This window comes from Balaenoptera musculus, chromosome 19 (assembly GCF_009873245.2).
Source record: "Balaenoptera musculus isolate JJ_BM4_2016_0621 chromosome 19, mBalMus1.pri.v3, whole genome shotgun sequence".
In the NCBI taxonomy this organism is placed as follows: Eukaryota; Metazoa; Chordata; class Mammalia; order Artiodactyla; family Balaenopteridae; genus Balaenoptera; species Balaenoptera musculus.
In genome coordinates this window covers 47,215,106-47,233,810 of record NC_045803.1, presented here as the reverse complement: position 1 = coordinate 47,233,810, position 18,705 = coordinate 47,215,106, and the positions used below count along the sequence as shown (strand labels likewise).

Genomic DNA, 18,705 nt, shown 5'->3' with positions numbered 1-18,705 from the left:
ATATTTTTAAACGCATATAGTAATAAACATGATAGCCAAGAGAGCAAATTATTTTTTAAATTGTGAAAAATTAGTATATGTGCTTCTGTAATGGGCTTAAAATAACAAGATAGTGCATTTAAAATAGGTGAGTTAATTTTTTAAAGAACTCAGTGTGAAGGTTGTATATGCTCACAACCCACATGCTTATCCATGTTACAGTAAGCTGCACTGCCTTACAGTCAAGAATTTTCATTTGAATTGTACAGTTTGACAAAACTACAATACAAAGAACTTGTTTCCACATGTTGATCAACAAATATTTGTACTGGAAAGCAGCTAGATGTCTGGGGTGACTAGTACAAGAACACATGGCTTCCCCATTTGGTGGCAAACAGCCAAGTGCAGAGTTACCCTGTAATTGGTCAGATACATCATAGGAACATCTGTAGTAGATAGGGCAGCTGTGATCATGTGCGTTCTAACAGCAGATCTAGTAAATGTAATTTTGAAATCGTGATGAGGGAAATGATATTTGGAGGTATCTATAAACTTTAATATTGGCGACAAAGTCACGGATAACGATAATATAATTTATTGTCTATATTTTTAGTTGGAAGGAAATGCTGAGATTTCAGTTTGAGGTTATATAACAATTTCACTAATTGTAAGAAATACTTTGTTAACTCAAGAACTGATACAGGTGGGACTTCCCTGGTGGTCCAGTGGTTAAGACTCCGTGCTTCCACTACAAGGGGCACAGGTTGGATCCCTGGTTAAGGAACTAAGATCCCACATGCCACGCAGCATGGCCAAAAAAAAAAAAAAAAGAACAAGCTTTTTTTGTTGGTAAAACTTGCTGCTTCAAACTGTTTGTTTGCTTTTTGGAACATTGGGTCTATCCACTCCATGCCCCCAGGGCCAGTAGCAATATTTAAGCCTAATAAACTAAAAAGTGGTTTGTCGCCCTGAGAACAATCAGGGTTGGGTATGGAAAAGTAGCAGAAGTAGACATTTTTTCCCCTTTCTCTGTGCAGATAGCTGACCTGGCCAATGAAGACACTCCACAGCTATATGTGGCCTGTGGTAGGGGACCGAGGTCATCTCTGAGAGTCTTAAGGCATGGACTTGAGGTAAGATTGGAATTTCTAGATCATATGCAGGGTTTGGAGGAAAGCATTGACAAAGCAGCCTAAGGCTTTATTCTGATGAGATCAAAGATGTATTTAATGTTTCTGTGAAAGAAAAATGTTTTCTGCCTCCCCATTTCCATAAAGTTTAGAGTTTAAATTTCCTATCCTTTAACATGTTAGCACAGTAGGCACATTTTAAAAATCTGGCAAATAGGGATCAAAGGGGAGAAACATGTCTGTTAGTTCCAGGTTCAGTTGCCATTACGTGGAGGTTAGGAAATCTGCATGACACATTTTACTCAGTTTCCTTTTAGTGTTGGTCTTTTTTCGTAGCTTTTAGATACTTATATTTTTAACTATGTTAATATTGTGTATATATTTTTGTATCTTATTACGTTCCTGATTACTGTGCGCTCTTATGTCATGTCTTTTTTAATGTTTTTGCAATATATCTCCACAGTGGGTGGATTAGAATTTATTTAATGAATCCTTTATTTTTTTAAATTTAATTTTTTTTTTATATGGCAGGTTCTTATTATGTATCTGTTTTATACATATTAGTGTATATAGGTCAATCCCAATCTCCCAATTCATCCCTTCACCCTCCCACCCCCCGCAATGAATCCTTTATTGTTGGACTTTTTAGGTGATATGGATACTCAAAATTACCTTCTCAAATCCCACACCCTCTTCTCATCATGGTTCTAGTGTTGATGGCTTTTAGCAAGTGCCCTGGACTTGATTTTGTTAGGAGTAAAATAAAGCTTTCTCTGACAGTTTGCTCTTAGAGGTTGGGGTTGAGCAGACTCCAGGCTCTTAGAGGCCCACTGCCTGTTTTTGGAAATTTTTATTGGAACACAGGGAAGACGACCTTGGTTTTGAATTCTGACTCTACTACTTAATAGCTATTACTAAGCTTTATAGGACCTGCCTTAAAGGATTGTTGTGTGAATTAAATGAGAATGCGTATGAAGCACTTAGCTCAAGTTCTGGCATATAGTAACTGTTCAATAAATGTTAGCTATTAATAGTATAGTTTCAGAGAATTCAAAAAATTTTGACTGCCAAAATATTCATCAGGTCACCAAATTTTCGATGACTTGAACCCAATTTAGACCAGTAGTTCTTGATTAGTTACTTACTGCTAATTGGATCCTGTCGAGCATCTGATTAAAGCAAGCACTCAACACAAAAAATACATATATGCATTAACAGAAAATTTTGTATACCGTGTAAGAGATAAAGGACCCAATTAAGAATCATTGTTTGTGAGTCCTTTGCTCCCTCCTAATTTTTTCCAATTCTATTAAAAAAAATCTGTGTTATATAAAACTATTTTAAAATTGTTGGACGTTGTTGTCTAGCTAGATTATGGTCTCAGTTGAACAAGGTCACTGTCAGATATTACATTTGGTGTATAGAGTGTGGTATACCTGACATTTACGTTTTATTGATGAAGTTTTCGAAGATTCTCCTGTACCACGATCAGGTATTCCTGCTGTTATTACGTCAGTAAACCAACAAAAGAGTAATGTCTTTCATGTATATACTTGCGTTCTTCCTATAAGATGTAGTTCCACTGTACAGTATAATAGGCTGCCTAATTTTTTATTTCTAGGTCATTTAAAAAATACTTAGGGCTTCCCTGGTGGCGCAGTGGTTGAGAATCTGCCTGCCAATGCAGGGGACACGGGTTCGAGCCCTGGTCTGGGAAGATCGCACGTGCTGCGGAGCAACTGGGCCCGTGAGCCACAGCTACTGAGCCTGCGTGTCTGGAGCTTGTGCTCCACAACAAGAGAGGCTGCGACAGTGAGAGGCCCACGCACCGCGATGAAGAGTGGCCCCCGCTCGCCGCAACTAGAGAAAGCCCTTGCACAGAAACGAAGACCCAACACAGCCAAAAATAAAATATATTAAAAAAAAAAAATTCTTAATAAAATTTTTATTTTAGAATGGTTTTAGATTTACAGAAAAATTGCAAGGATATTACAGTTAATGTATAACCCACACCTAGTTTTCTCCTCTAGGTCATTTTGAGTTCATCTTACATATTGCATTTACTCTCATTTGAGAGCCTATAGGACATTCAGAGGATTCTTGACTCTGACCTTAAGGAGCATAAAAATCTAGTAGGAAGAACAAAACAATTCCTCAGATCACTTTTTAGGTAAGTGTCCTAAGAGGTGATGATTGTGATTCCTGTGAGAACTTACAAGGAAGAGATGACTGCCAGCCAAGAGAATAAGGGAAGATTTTTCCTAAAGAATGTGGCATTTGAATTGTTCTGTGAAGGGAGATGGAATTTGGCCTTGAGGGAACAAAGAACAGAAATGAGAGGCTTCCCTGGTGGTGCAGTGGTTAAAAATCCACCTGCCAATGCAGGGGACACGGGTTCGAGCCCTGGTCCAGGAAGATCCCACATGCCGCAGAACAACTAAGCCTGTGCTCCACAACTACTGAAGCCCAGGCGCCTAGAGCCCGTGCTCCGCAACAAGAGAAACCATCGCAATGAGAAGACCAAGCATGCAATGAAGAGTAGCCCCCGCTCGCCACGACTAGAAAAAGCCCGCGCGCAGCAATGAAGACCCAACGCAGCCAAAAATAAAACGAATACAATAAAATAAATAAATAAATTGTTTAAAAAAGAAAGAAATGGGATGCTAACTTAGATGGACTGTTTCATTCCCACGTGCTCACTTTGAGGAGGATGCAGGCATGTTATACCCAAAGGAAGCGTTTGGCCTTGGCTGCAACAACTGTCCTAGATGTTCCATCACTTCTTGCTGAAGTCTGTTATGGGAATTGCCAATACCTCTAGCGTTTTGGTTCTTATGTTCTTTTTGACTAGATGGTTCCAATGTTTTAATCAAGTACACAGTGTGAGCCCTGCTATGTTGGGACTGTATTATCTAGTGTAGTTGTAAGTAAGGATCTGAGTTTCATGCTGACTGGATCTGTGGTTTGTCTCCTCTCCCTGTCAGGTATCAGAAATGGCTGTCTCAGAGCTACCCGGTAACCCCAATGCTGTCTGGACAGTGCGTCGGCACATTGAAGGTAAGCAGCCCTTTCCCAACAGTCAAAATGAGGGTCTGGGTGCCATTGACAATAGAAGGCTTAAGAAACTGCATTCATAATGCTTCTATATCACATCATCTAGCACCATATACTAGAAACTTCTTCTGACTCAACACCATGTTTTTGAGGCTGTCCCAGTCAGGGTGCCTTCACTTACTACTTTTTGTACACATGGGTAAGGGGAGCATAGGGTGGCTGTTCAGCACATATACACTTGAGTATCATAGATAGAGCTGTCGTATGTTGTGTTCTTTGACTGTATTCATCTTTAAGATACTCTTTCCATTTGTGTGAGGAATATGGTGTAAGGGAAAGTTTTTGCTGCTTTTTTCTTCAACGATGTTTTCTCTCATTGTGCTCAAATCACAGTGAAATTAAAGGTATTATTCTGGGTATTAAGAGATTGGTAAAGCTTGTTAATGTCCTGCTCAATAGGTATAGTAGTTGTGTTTAAGGAAAGCGGAGGTTGATTGAATGGAATCAGAATTTTAGAGTGAGTGGAAAAGAGAGGATGGAGGAAAGAGGAAGTCTGAGCTCCTGAATAAAAATGGTCACCTCATCCTAAAAAATTGAAAGTTATGCGAAAATTCTTTTTAGTGCAATAGCAGGAAAGTCTTGTGACAACTGAATTTCAGTCCCTTAGAGATGAAACTCAATTCTCATTTTCCCTTTGATTCTTTGGGATCGTAGGTCATTTCTATTCCTAGACCTCATTTTCCTCTTGTTCCCTCAGGAATGTGGGACTGGCCAATATACAAAGCTTTTTCAAGAAAACAGCTGGAAATCTTCCTGCTATTTAGATGTTTTGGTTGTATGGAACAAATTTAAGGGAGCTGGGAAATGTGGAGGAGGGAAATCTCATTTCTATTAATAGAGTACACATTTTAGTGGATTTTGTCTTCGTGTAAGCATTGGAATCCAATCTGAGTTGAGTAGAAAGAAAAAGTGAATAGGAAATTAGTAGGTTCATTTTAGCTGAGAAGGTAATTATTGGATGATTGGTTTTGAAAGATTTCCCCATTTTGTGTAATGTCTTCATAAAGAAGCTGGTCACTGTTGACGTTCACCTTTAGCTTGGTGGCAGATTGGCTGGTTGATATTTAGGCTCTTAAAAACATTTCCCAGACTGTTTGAATTAGAAAGAGCCTTTGAGATAAAACCTAGTTTGCTCCTCTTTTTTTGTTTTTGTTTTCACTTATTAAACTTTACTGTAAAATCAATTTAGATTTGCAGGAAAGTTAACCCCTCATTTTTATGAAGAAGACCGAAAATCACAGGCGTTGACTGTCCCAAGATAGGGCACCTAGGTAATAGAGACTGAAAGCGGTGTCTCCCGAATCTCAATCCAGTGTTCATTTGACTAACCCTATAGTGAGTCTGGGTCATGCTGGTTTTCTAGGATAAGTTCAGTATTCTCATTCTGCTACCTTGTAATTAAGATAAGACTCTACTCTCAGGGCATGTGCCATCTAAAAAAGAAGATAAGGGCTTCCCTGGTGGCGCAGTGGTTGAGAATCCGCCTGCCAATGCAGGGGACACGGGTTCGAGCCCTGGTCTGGGAAGATCCCACATGCTGCGGAGCAACTAGGCCCGTGAGCCACAATTACTGAGCCTGCGCGTCTGGAGCCTGTGCTCCGCAACAAGAGAGGCCGCGATAGTGAGAGGCCCGCGCACCGCAATGAAGAGTGGCCCCCGCTCGCCGCAACTAGAGAAAGCCCTCGCACAGAAACGAAGACCCAACACATCCATAAATAAATAAATAAATAAATAAATAAATAAATAAATAAATTTTAAAAAAAGAAGAAGATAAGTATAAAAAACTGTTGTGTGTTCAGATGTGATGAAAGGCACAAGCAAGCATGTTGCCAGGAGGGGTTAGAGGAGAGGGAACAGGCATGTGTTTGAGAATCAGGAAAGGCTTTGGGGGTAAGTTAGATAAGTTCGTGATAAGTGGTATGTTGCATGATGGAACTTGTAGCTGAAAAGTTTTGTCCTCTAGATACCAAAATCTAGGAAATGAATACATCTTGATAAATTTTACTCTTTAGAAACTATAATTTGGGTGATCACACCCACAAAACAGGTCAAGTTCTCTCTGTTCATTCTCTTTCCAGATACCCTAAGTTACTATTCCACATGTCCACACATGCTGCAGTCTTCCAGGCAACTACTAACCTTGGCTGGTACTTGGTGATGCACACTACCAATACCAAGCCTTTTTTTCTCTTCCACAGGTGGCTGGTGAAGGTGCTGATCACCACAGGTGTGTACCTTGTACCTATTGCTAGGGTCTACTATGGGGTCTTAGAGATTACCCAGGGAGAGGGACCTGCACAAAATATTGAGGCTGCCCTGGTAGCATCTTTCAGAGGGTAACTTTGCAGTTGGCTCTCCATGTGCAGTGTTAGTGGTGCACACCCATCTGCCTGTATGTTAAATAGTCTGAGGCAGGAATCACTTTCTCCCACAGAATATGGAACATGTGGTTAATTTGCCTCTCATTAAGCTGAAAGAGGCTGTAGCTAGAAAATCTTAACTTCATACTCTCCCTTGATGTTTTGGTATGTTCCACGTGTACTGACTGAAAGATTAGGTCCTGGAGAAAGCCCCCCTTTTTTCTCTTTCTTTTGAGTATAATCAAGACTGTGCTGAGGCAAGACAAGCACTGAGTAGTCTGAGTATAGAGTGAGAATGAGACATTGGAGGCCTAAATCATCTGGATGGTCACTCACTTTTCCCTTTGGAGTAGTGAGCTGTTTTTTGAGCCTGAGATACTAAGGCGGGGGAAAGAAGAAAGCATTCCCTCTTCTGTGGGCTGCTTCCCTATTGCTCAGACAGATAGAAGTCCTGTTTAACTGAGACAAAGATGCGTCCTCATATCCTAATAGATTCTTCACTGAGGTATGAACTAATGGTCTTTCATATGAAATTTGAAACCTCTGGAAGAAGGCAACATAGATTTCATAGTTCATAGTCATTTATCTTGACTGAAGCTTGATTTTGTTCTAAAGTCCACCATTTAACCTATAACCTGCCTAGGACACAAGAGCAGCTTATCTGTTTCTGGTCCTCCTGGCCGTAGAATGGAAAGGGTAGAAGTTACAGTGTGCTTAGTATTTACAGGGTAGTGGATATTTTGAGGAAATCCGTGATGTAAAGCAGCTTTCAGACATCAGTCATTGCTTTACTCCTTGTTGAACTGCCCAGCAAACGTAAGACCCTATTTAAGTCCACCGAGCATCTCTTTATGTTTATACCTGAGCAGTCTGGGGCCTTGGGTCAGAGGAAGGATAAGGGCCCAGGCAGCCCTTTTTCCTCACTCCCCTCATTCTCTGCATGTAAGTTATAAATGTGTGGTTTCTTTTCTGGAAGCCCACCTTTTCCCTTGACTGAAGGAAGAGGCCGAAATCCTGACCAGTTTGAGCCCATTTTTGTTTGGCTTTAATTTGCTCTGGCACAGCATTTAAGATACAAGGTTTCAGTGTTGAGAACATGGGAAAGGACACAATATTTATGTAATGTTAAAATTAAGCAATTCCTATTACTTTTACACACCAGAGATTTCCAGTTCAAAAACTGAGAGCTGGAGCAAAGCTTCCAAGCTTGGTGTTGTGTGGAGAGCGATGATGGTTTTGTTGTGCGCTATTAAGGCGTCCATTTCAGAGACAGCCACATCCGCACTCCATGTTTTATGATGTGAACAGTGCGGTCTTACAAAGCCATTTTATAAGGTGTCCCCAGGCATGCGATACATGTTGACAGTTATAATAAAGTAATCTAAAACCAATTATCTGCTTGTTCAGTGTTATTCCTTATGATGGAACCCTTACTCTGGATTCCTGGTGTAGCCATTAGATTATACCCATTGGGAAAGATCTTTGATCCTTGCCTTTCAGCCACTCATTCAGTGCACACGTATTGTTAACTGAAGCAACAGTTTTGCAGAATAGTACTTACCCTTACTATGAGGCATCCTCATAAATTATATTTATTTCTATATATTTGTATTTTAAAATGCTGATAGCAATCCACCAAATTGATTTTATATCCTGCTAATAGGTCAGAACGCTACTATAGGTTATGCCAATAATACATTTTCATCTGGCCCCTTTTTCTGTAAAGAGCACTGATTCTGCTGAACTCATTGAGTAATCTTAGTTCAGCTGAATGACCCTTGGAGCAATCAAAATCCAGACTGTGTCCTTGATGTGAGTGGGGTGGATCAGGCCTATGGTGTTGAGCTCTGACAAGGACTCAGGCAAGCAGGATCCTTCAGCTGCTTCTGCTAAGAGTGAGGTAGCCACTCCAATTTAGTACCTTGTCTACTTGTCATTCCATCCCTTGTTTGCCTGATTTCTGTGTGAAGGGGACAGGAAGAGGGGAATTGATATAGAAAATTCAAATGTAAAGTAGGAAAATCTCAATTCATCTCAAAAAAATGAACATACATTTATTCAGCATTTATCAAGCTTTATGCCAAACATTGTGCTGGATGTGGGAGATACATACAGAAGTTGTCTTATGTTGTAGGGTGGAATGTGTAGGAAGTAGACAGCTTTTAACTATGGGATCTGTGTGAGAAACTTTTGGGGTTGCCTGTATACCTCTGACCTCCTTGAAAAACTTGTTGGTGTTTGTTTATCCAAGTACATTTTATTAAATGAAAAGCAAGTTCTAATAGGATTGCTCATGACCATCGAATGGTTATATTTTTAAATGTGAAAAACTAGAGAGTTCAAGGGCTGACAATATAAACTACCACCCCACCACCACCACCCGCCCCGTCCCTGGTTATCCAGTGTTCTTACATCATTCCTTTTGGGACATCCTAGGATTCTCAGTTTCCAACCCTAGAATGACTTAGTCTCATGGAGGCTTAAGTAATCACTATTTTATTCATTAGGTCTTGTGTTCCCGCATAAGATACTTTTGGAAGAAGATGGGGACCTTTCTTGGTTATAGCGAGTATCTCTTAAGAATGGATTGTGATTGGCATCTGAAACTCTAGCTTCAGTACATATAAATATTGTATACAAAATTTCCTCTTGCTTTGTTCTCTTGCATTTTTCTAGCAAATGTCTCAAGAAAATATTAATTTTCAAAGGTATTAGATGTGGGCTTGTCTACTTTACGTGCTGTTTAGCCATTTAAGGAAGCAAAGTATATGTGTAGGCTGTTATGACCTTCAATTATCTTTTGGATCATCCTGTGCTGTTTGCCACGTCACACTGTGTGTGATGACTACACATAGGAGAAGTGCCTTGGAAGGTTTCTGAAGAGAATGCTTAGTGTGTCTCATTTGGCTTTGTAACTAATGAGTTCTTAGCTAACCCACTTCTTTCTTCTCTTTCCTTTTCAGATGAGTTTGATGCTTACATCATTGTGTCTTTCGTGAATGCCACACTTGTGTTGTCCATTGGAGAGACTGTAGAAGAAGTGACTGACTCTGGGTTTCTGGGCACTACCCCAACCTTGTCCTGCTCCTTGTTAGGAGATGATGCCTTAGTGCAGGTGAGGATTCTCAGAGAGCTACTTAACCTGCTCACCTTACTTTGTCCTTTCTTTGGCCTCATTATGGTGTAGGTTGCTGGGTTCACATTTAAGGAGCTTTGAACTTCTTTGAAATGGATGCTGCAAAACATGAACTTTTTTGAAGTTAACCTTGCCTGGGACCTCTTAACTCTTTTTTGTCATTGACCCAACTGGTGCCTCAAATACAGTGCCTCTAGATCTGACAGATCTGATAGGTGTGAGGGTCATGCTTGAGTGATGAGTCAAATTGCTAAAGTTGGGTTTCTTTCTGTTACTGCTTCTAGGTGTATCCTGATGGCATTCGGCATATACGAGCAGACAAGAGAGTCAATGAGTGGAAGACTCCTGGAAAGAAAACAATTGTGAAGTGTGCAGTGAACCAACGACAAGTGGTGATCGCCCTGACAGGAGGAGAACTGGTCTATTTTGAAATGGATCCCGTATGTTATTTTACCATTCACTGTGGGACTTAATGTAGGGTTCAGAGGTGAAGATGGGAGTTGCAGTCCAGGTATCTAGATTATATATTCATAAGAAAAGGAAATGAACACTACCAAACGTAAAACAGTTGGCTGGTGGGAAGCAGCAGCATAGCACAGGGAGATCGGCTTGGTGCTTTGCGATGACCTAGGGGGTGGGAAAAGGAGGGTGGGAGGGAGGGGATATGGGGACATGTGTATGCATATGGCTAATTCGATTTGTTGTGCACACAAAAAACTAACACAGTATTGTGAAGCAGTTATACTCCAATAAAGACCTATTAAAAACATAAAAAATAAAATAAAATTTTAAAAATGAAAGGGAAATGAGAAGGGAAAGTGTCCAAAAGCCCTTTACAAGGGGGTTGGAGGTGGATATGTTTTCATGTCTTTAATTCTAATTGGAGTTATGAAATGCCATCTTAGCAATGAAACACTTTTTCTGCCCTTCACACTCTAGTTTTGCACCAGATACCTGCCATATGTTTAGTTTCTGCAATCTGAATCAATTTCAGAAATTTTATTTTACTCTTATATATGGAAGGATGTTAGGTGTGTTTAATTATGTTCTTAAGAAGTCTCTGGATGTGGCCAACTTGTATAGTCCAACTGTACCTATGATTGAGGGTTTTTGTCTTTAACTGCCATATTTGAATTCTCTTTCACCCAGAGTATTTTCATGAACAAATAAACAGTTTTATGTATTTTCATTTCCTGAGAGCTAGGTTGGCTTAGAAAATTTGTGGTGCATTATACTGGTCAAGGGTCTCTTGATTCTCTTGTCAGTAATTTTGCTTTCCATTAGCCTGTAGAGTTTAGTCTTGGAACCTCAGGTAGAGATATTCTTGGTCATTGATTTTAGTAAGAAGAGTGCGAGGAAGCAAAAAGGAACTTAACAAGCCCGCTTTGTTCTCCAGGCCCAGGGTTTGGGGGCAAGTTGGAGTGGTTTGTGACCTCTCTCTGTCTTCATTCCTGTAGTCAGGACAGCTGAATGAATACACAGAGCGGAAGGAGATGTCAGCAGATGTGGTGTGCATGAGTCTGGCCAATGTGCCCCCTGGAGAGCAGCGGTCTCGCTTCCTGGCTGTGGGGCTGGTGGACAATACTGTCAGAATCATCTCCCTGGATCCCTCAGTGAGTGTCACTCTCAACTTTAAGGATCTTCCACTTGGAACCTGAGCACCTGACCCATTTTTGATGTCCCTCTCTGAGATCAGCTGGGCTGGACCCTGAAATCTCCACCTGCTGCTTCTCCTGATTATTGTAGCAGCACACCTCAGGAGTCTTCTGCAGTGCTTGCTTCTTTGGCTTATGTCTTGATTCCCTTTTTTAGTTTAAACAGAAACAAAAAAAAAATCCAAGATTGTGTTTGCAGAAAAGGGCCTTGGATGACTTTAAAGAGGCGCCCTTTGCATATTTACTTTTACTGTTACCCACTTTTGCAAAAAAAAAGGAAAGCACAATCCTCTCCAGAGATTGTTCTAAGGTTCAGTCTAAATAGAACTTCTTCAGGTTTTCCCTGTCCATGAGAAAGAGTTGTTCTTCACTTCTAGAATTAGATTTCTCTGGGTAAGTTTTTTCCAAAATTGGTCACTTCCCATGTTTTATTCTTTTCTCTTTCCCCCTTAGGACTGTTTGCAACCTCTGAGCATGCAGGCTCTCCCAGCCCAGCCTGAGTCCTTGTGTATTGTGGAAATGGGTGGGACTGAGAAGCAGGATGAGCTGGGTGAGAGGGGCTCTATTGGCTTCTTATACCTGAATATTGGGCTACAGGTAAGAGATCTAGAAGCTCACATTGTTGGTGTCAGGGCTTCTTTTACTTTCATGACTCCTTTGTTCAATACTGTGCCTGTGGTTTCAGTTACCCACCTTATGAGAAGTGAGCAATGCTGCTCTGTGTTCCACTTATTTCAGCTCTAATTAGAACACATCAGGCCTAGAAAAAAGTATTTTTATGAAGAGTTTTTGATAAAAATGCTTAGCAATCACTGTTCTGTGGCAGAACTAGATGGGGTCCTTAAGAGTTGCCTATAGTTCTCACAGTATGCAGCTTTTGAAACTAATACGGTTGTCCTTTGGTATCGTTGGGAGATTGGTTCCAGGATCTCCCTTGGATACCAAAGTCTGAGGATACTCAAGTCTCTTATATAAAATGGCATAGTAATTGCATATTCTCATATACTTTAAATCATCTCTAGATTACTTAATTACCTAATACAAGGTGAATGCTATATAAATAGTTGCTGCAAATTCAAGTTTCGGTTTTTGGAATTTTCTGGAATTTTTTTTTTCCCTCACATATTTTTGATCTATGGTTGGTTGAATCCGTGGGTTCAGAACCCCTGGATACGGAGGGTCTCACAGTTCATAATGGGCTCCATTAGCAATAAAGGGCCCCTAGATGTTCCCTGTTGTCAAAGCACCTGAGCTCTTCATGGCCCGAAAGGCAGGAACCTAAGGATCAGAGATTGTCAGGGGTTTTGACCATGTATTGATACTTTTCGTTTTCATCTAGGCCAGGTACTTTTTGCTTTTTAATTTTACTTCCTAATTTAGAAATTCTCAAACATGCCCAGGAGTTAGACTAATGTAATGCACCTCCATGTACCTGTTACCAGTTATCAGCACTTTGTCTTTTCCCCTTCTTTTCTTTTTCCTGGAGTATTTTAATGCAGATCCAATATGGTATATAGTTTCATCTTTAAGTACTTGAGAATGTAGCTGTACTTGAGGGGGGGCGGTGAGTGTGTGTGTGTGTGTGTGTGTGTGTGTGTGTGTGTGTGTTGAGGCCTTAATATGATCATGCTCAACAAAATTTAACAATTCCTTTGTTTGTTTGTTTATGGCTGGCTGCGTTGGGTCTTTGTTGCTGCGCGCGGGCTTTTTCTCTAGTTGTGGCGAGCAGGGGCTACTCTTCGTTGCAGTGTGCGGGCTTCTCATTGCAGTGGCTTCTCTTATTGTGGAGCACGGCCTCTAGGCGCATGGGCTTCCGTAGTTGTGGCTCGAGGGCTCTAGAGTGCAGGCTCAGTAGTTGTGGTGCATGGGCTTAGTTGCTCCGCGGCATGTGGGATCTTCCCGGACCCGGGCTCAAACCCGTGTCCCCTGCATTGGCAGGCGGATTCTCAAACCACTGCACCACCAGGGAAGCCCTAACAATTCCTTAATATCATCTGATACCCCCATATTCTAGTTTTCTCCTTTTTTTTTCTTTTCCCAAAAATGTTTTTACATTTGGTTCTACTCAGGATCTACATAAAGCTGTCCACAGTTTTCATCTGCTTGATTTATCTTTTTATGTTTCTTTTAATAACTGTCCCAACCTGTTAAAAAATTTTTTTTTAAAGAAACCAGATCATTTTTCTTGTGGAATTTCCCACCTTCTGGATTTGACAGAGTCATTCCTTGTGTGTTTGTTGTTCCTTTATCCTTTGTATTTCCTGCAAACTGGTGGGTAGATTAGACCATGCTATCCATTAAAAATATAATGCAAGCCACAGGTGTAACTTAAGTTTTTCAGTAGCCACAAAAAAGGAACAGATGGAGTTAAATTTTAATGTTTTATTTAACCTAGTATATCCAAAATATTTCAATTTGTAGTCAGTAGAAAATTAAGATATCTTACGTTTTCTCCCTTTTATTTTTTTGGGCATGGGGAGAACTAGGTCTCTGAAATCTGCTATTTGGTACTTTGCACGTAACAGCACTTTTTTTAAAAAATTTATTTTTGGCTGCATTGGGCCTTCGTTGCTGCGTGCAGGCTTTCTCTAGTTTCTCTACTCTTAATTGCGGTGCGCAGGCTTCTCATTGCAGTGGCTTCTCTTGTTGCGGAGCATGGCCTCTAGGCGCGCAGGCTTCAGTAGTTTTGGCTCGAGGGCTCTAGAGTGCAGGCTCAGTAGTTGTGGCGCATGGACTTAGTTGCTCCGCGGCATGTGGGATCCTGGACCAGGGCTCGAACCCGTGTCCCCTGCATTGGCAGGCGGATTCTTAACCACTGCGCCACCAGGGAAGTCCTAACAGCACACTTCTAATTCTGACTAACCACATGTGGCTTGATTGATGGCTATAGTATTAGATAGCACAGACCAAGAGGTTGATCAGATTCAGGGTTTTTTTTGTTTTTTTTGTTTTTGGTGAGGGACAAGAATATTTTTATAGGTGCCATTTGTTTTCCTATTACATCAGGTGGCATATGAAGTCTGGTTGTCCCACTTTAATTTAGTGATGTTAGAATGTTAGTATCTATTTTAAATGACCTGTTTTAAAGCTCTCTGTCCATCTTTTACTTAATAACAGCCAGTGATACACATTGCCTAGATTCATTAGGGGTTGGGAAGTGATGGTTTTCTATTTCATTCTTTAATTAGCTGGAACTTTTCTCTAGAGACAAAATTTGCTTTATATCTTTGCTTACCCTGAAGTACATTTCATATAGGGAAAGGATAAATGTTTCATTTTTTCCCCTTTGTTCACTTATTTTCAGAGTAAGGAGTTGGTGCTGTAGCATACTCCAATGAAGACTGATGAAGTGTTTGTTTCTGTTTTTTTTTTAAATAACGTGATGCACTTGCAGATTTTATAATATTTGTGCATCAAACTGTTGTAGTCTTTGTTTTGGATGCTAAATTGCCACATTTTAGATGAGTGGGAGTTCCCCTTTCAAGTTGGCTCCTTTGTCCTTTTAACATGACCCCACTATATTTGGGGGCTTCCTTCTGGCACAACGAAGTGCCCCACACACATTTGGAATATTCTTGCTTCAGACCTGAAGAAGCCATTTCTCTTAGGATTCTTATTCTTTTTAAGGGAAATGGTATTTATAGACCACAGTAGGCGTGGATATTAAACTGTGCATATATCTTAAAACTTAAAATTATGAAGAAGAGTTTAACATACTTGGTAAAAATATTTTTAAGGATATACAGTGAAAAGTAACTGTGCTTTTCACTTAGTAAATACTCAATAGCTATCTGAGTGAGTGAGTGATTTAGGAGAGAGTGAATGAATGGCTGGCTGATTACTATATATTTAAACCACCTAGTCATTTCCTTCCATCTGCTCTGAAATTAAATAAAGTAGCTAAAGAAGCTTCCATTATGTATAGGCTTTAACCACTCCTCTCCTTTTTATTAGAATGGTGTGTTGCTGAGAACTGTCCTGGACCCTGTCACTGGGGATCTGTCTGACACCCGCACTAGGTACCTGGGGTCCCGTCCTGTGAAACTCTTTCGTGTCCGGATGCAAGGCCAGGAGGCAGTAAGTAATGAAAGGGGGCAGATAGTGTTTTTGGATGTTAGTGACATCAGCTGAGAAAAATCCCCTTGGTATAAATTTTGCTGTCATTAATTCACCAGTGTTGTAGTTAGTTGACATTAGCTTTATCTTGATTAGTTTCCTTCATGTGGGAAGTCTTGGGTCTCTTAATCTAGAGCTTCGTAACTGGATTTGCATGGCACTGTGCCATGATTTGGTTATAGGTGAGTTAGAGTATTGATCCCTTCAGTCCTGAGGCTGAGCAAATGGAGTACACTGACAGCTGGAAACCTCCCATGTAGGATACCAGTACCCAGGAGCAACCTGGTATCAGTGTCATGGCTTACTGTGTAATGTGAAAGAGGCTGGTAAACATTGTGTCCTTTGTAGCTAAGAATATCAGTGTTGCTGGGTGCTCTGCTAGTTCTTTACTTGTTACTGCATTTAATACTTGCAACTATCCAGCCTTGTGATAGTATTCCCATTTTACACATGTGGAAACTGGGGCTCAGAGATTGATTAGTAGGTCATCTGGCTAATAGCCAATGCTTTTAGCAAATAGTAAGCCATACTGCCTCTTCTCTAGGCCTGTTTTTCTTAAGGTAGCCCTATAGGTTTCTAAAATTCCTTGGGATATTCTGCACACTGAAATTTGGGGATAGGATAATTTGGTTAGCATACCATGTTTGGGCTTTTCCCGAGCTTATTGGAGATGTTTTTCTTTCCGCAGGTGTTGGCCATGTCAAGCCGCTCATGGTTGAGCTATTCTTACCAATCTCGTTTTCATCTCACCCCCCTGTCTTACGAGACCCTGGAATTTGCATCTGGCTTCGCCTCTGAACAGTGCCCTGAGGGCATTGTGGCCATCTCCACCAATACCCTGAGGTGAGAGAGTCCCACAGTTGAAGCCCCGCAAGAGGCTGCAGAGAGCTGACTCTGCCATGGCACTAGTGTGTTGTAGTTGAAACCTTCATTTGGCTCAGGATTTAAGTACCTGGTAGCCAAGTCTTGGTGTTTGGGAGTTTTAGCTTCTGTTTAGACCTTCAGGGCCAAGTTTTTATACTCAGCAGTGTAGTTCAGTCTCTGAGATTTAAGATTCTTGTTTTCAAGGGCCATGCCATTGGATTGGTTTTAGAGCAGGCGTTGTTGGCTCACTGATGATCTTTTCTCACTCTGTCTTGCATTTGCAGTGTTATATCTTAAATATTAACCAATATAAATTATTTAGGCCTTTTGCAGGTTGACAGATTATTTACACTGATTACATTGGAGTGAACACTGTCTGTATTGCAAGATGGAAAATAACCTATTCAGTTTGACTGTCTCAAGTTTTGGCGGTTGGTTGTGTTTGTTTTCTTTTTTAACCCTTTAATGCCACCAGTGTCATACATGTCCTGGTTATAACTGTTGGCTGTTTACAATGGAACTCTGACTTCTTGATATATGAATCACTTTCTGCTTAATCAAGTGAACTGCCAGATTTGTTTGCAAAAACTTTTGAAAGTTTTCAGTCATTGTCGCTCTCTTTCTAAGCGTCAGCACCTTTGTATACCTTATGCTCCAGCAGAATTACTCTCCCTGCATACCTCCATATATTCCTTCCTGGTTTTTTATCTCTGCACCTGTCCTTGGAATGCTTCCCACACACATCTCTGCCTTTCAAGGCCTAGCCTCATCCATGTATCCTCTAATTGTTTTATCGACGTGTGCTCTCTATCTCCTTGATTCCTTATTAATTTTGACAATTCCACAGGTTTTCAAACTTTTTTTTTAGCAGCAGAACATTTTTCCCCCAGAACAATATCAGGGAAGGCTGCTGTGTGAAACTTATAAGAAGAATTCTTGGGAACATAGTTTAAACACCACCGTCCATAGTACTTACTGTCAGAACCATTCACTTTTACTTTTGGTTATTATGAATAACGCTGCTGTGAACACTCATGTACAAGTTTTTATGTGGGTGTATATTTTCATTTTTCTTGGGTATGTACCTGTAAGAGTGGAATTGCTGGTAACTGTTTAACTTTTTGAGGAGCTGCCAGGCTGCTTTCCAAAGTGGCTAGACCATTTTACATTTTCACCAATGGGGTTTGAGGATTCCAATTTCTGCACATCTTTACCAACACTTGTTATTATCTGACTTCTTGATTCTAGCCATCCTAGAGAGTGTGAAGTGATGTCTCATTGTGGTTTAGATGTGCATTTCTTTGATGGTTAATGATGTTAAGCATCTTTTCATGTGCTTATTGGCTCTTTGTTCTTCTTTGGAGTAATGTCTATTCAGATCCTTTGCCCATTTTTTAATTGGGTTATTGTCTTTTTATCATTGAATTGTAAGAGTTCTTTTTATGTTTTAGATACAACTGCCTTATCAGATAATATGATTTGCAGATATTTTCTCCTGTGGATTGTCTTTTCACTTTCTTTTTTTCTTTTTTCGGTATTTATTTATTTATTTATGGCTGCATTGGGTCTTCGTTACTGCTCATGGGCTTTCCCTAGTTGTGGCGAGTGGGGGCTACTCTTAGTTGTGGTGCGCAGGCTTCTCATTGCGGTGGCTTCTCTTTGTTGCGGAACACAGACTCTAGGCGTGTGTGCTTCAGTAGTTGGGGCTCGCGGGTTCTTGAGCGCAGGCTTAGTAGTTGTGGCGCACGGGCTTAGTTGCTCCACGGCATGTGGGATCTTCCTGGACCAGGGCTTGAACCCGTGTCCCCTGCATTGGTAGGCGGACTCTTAACCACTGTGCCACCAGGGAAGTCTTCTCTTTTCACTTTCTTGGTGGTATCCTTTGGCACACAAAAGGTTAATTATTTTTTAAAGAATTATATTTTAAAAACTCCATCTGAGAACTGCCTGCAGTCACCTTGGGTATCAGCAGTGGTATATGCCCCACTTTGACAAACGCTGGCTAGCCTCATGTTTTTCAAGGAAGAATACAACATGGGAGCATCTGTGTCCCTTCCCATGTTATGTTTCTCCCTTAGGACAGGTGCTCCCTCTGTCTGGAGTCTGCCTTTTGGCATGGTAGAGTGCCTTTATGAAAGCAGGCCAGTGTGTGGGTTGGACTAGAAGAGTCAAAACTCAGGGGTTGTGGTTTTTGTTTATGCCGTACTTTTTTTTTTCCTTGCAGAATGACAGTTTTTGATGTTTAGCAGTTGATTTTTTTTTTCACTCACATGTTGGTAAAGTATTTGATTTAATGTCTGCAAGTAAAGGGACCTTGCTAATTATCCCCTCAGAATATTTGGATATTTATG

The 18,705-nt window shown here is 40.6% G+C and overlaps 1 protein-coding gene across 2 annotated transcripts in view; it reads left to right on the top strand.

Annotated features, from left to right (window-relative positions):
• The window catches only part of SF3B3 (splicing factor 3b subunit 3), a 47,580-nt gene that overhangs the window by 21,166 nt on the left and 7,709 nt on the right, over window positions 1–18,705 (top strand). For both annotated transcript variants that reach the window (XM_036832453.1, XM_036832454.1), the window contains exons 10-17: window positions 1,017–1,112; window positions 4,094–4,166; window positions 9,547–9,698; window positions 10,004–10,159; window positions 11,177–11,332; window positions 11,828–11,971; window positions 15,329–15,451; window positions 16,179–16,333. In XM_036832453.1, the coding sequence (XP_036688348.1) occupies window positions 1,017–1,112; window positions 4,094–4,166; window positions 9,547–9,698; window positions 10,004–10,159; window positions 11,177–11,332; window positions 11,828–11,971; window positions 15,329–15,451; window positions 16,179–16,333 (1,055 nt within the window). The remainder of the gene's footprint in view (window positions 1–1,016; window positions 1,113–4,093; window positions 4,167–9,546; window positions 9,699–10,003; window positions 10,160–11,176; window positions 11,333–11,827; window positions 11,972–15,328; window positions 15,452–16,178; window positions 16,334–18,705) is intronic.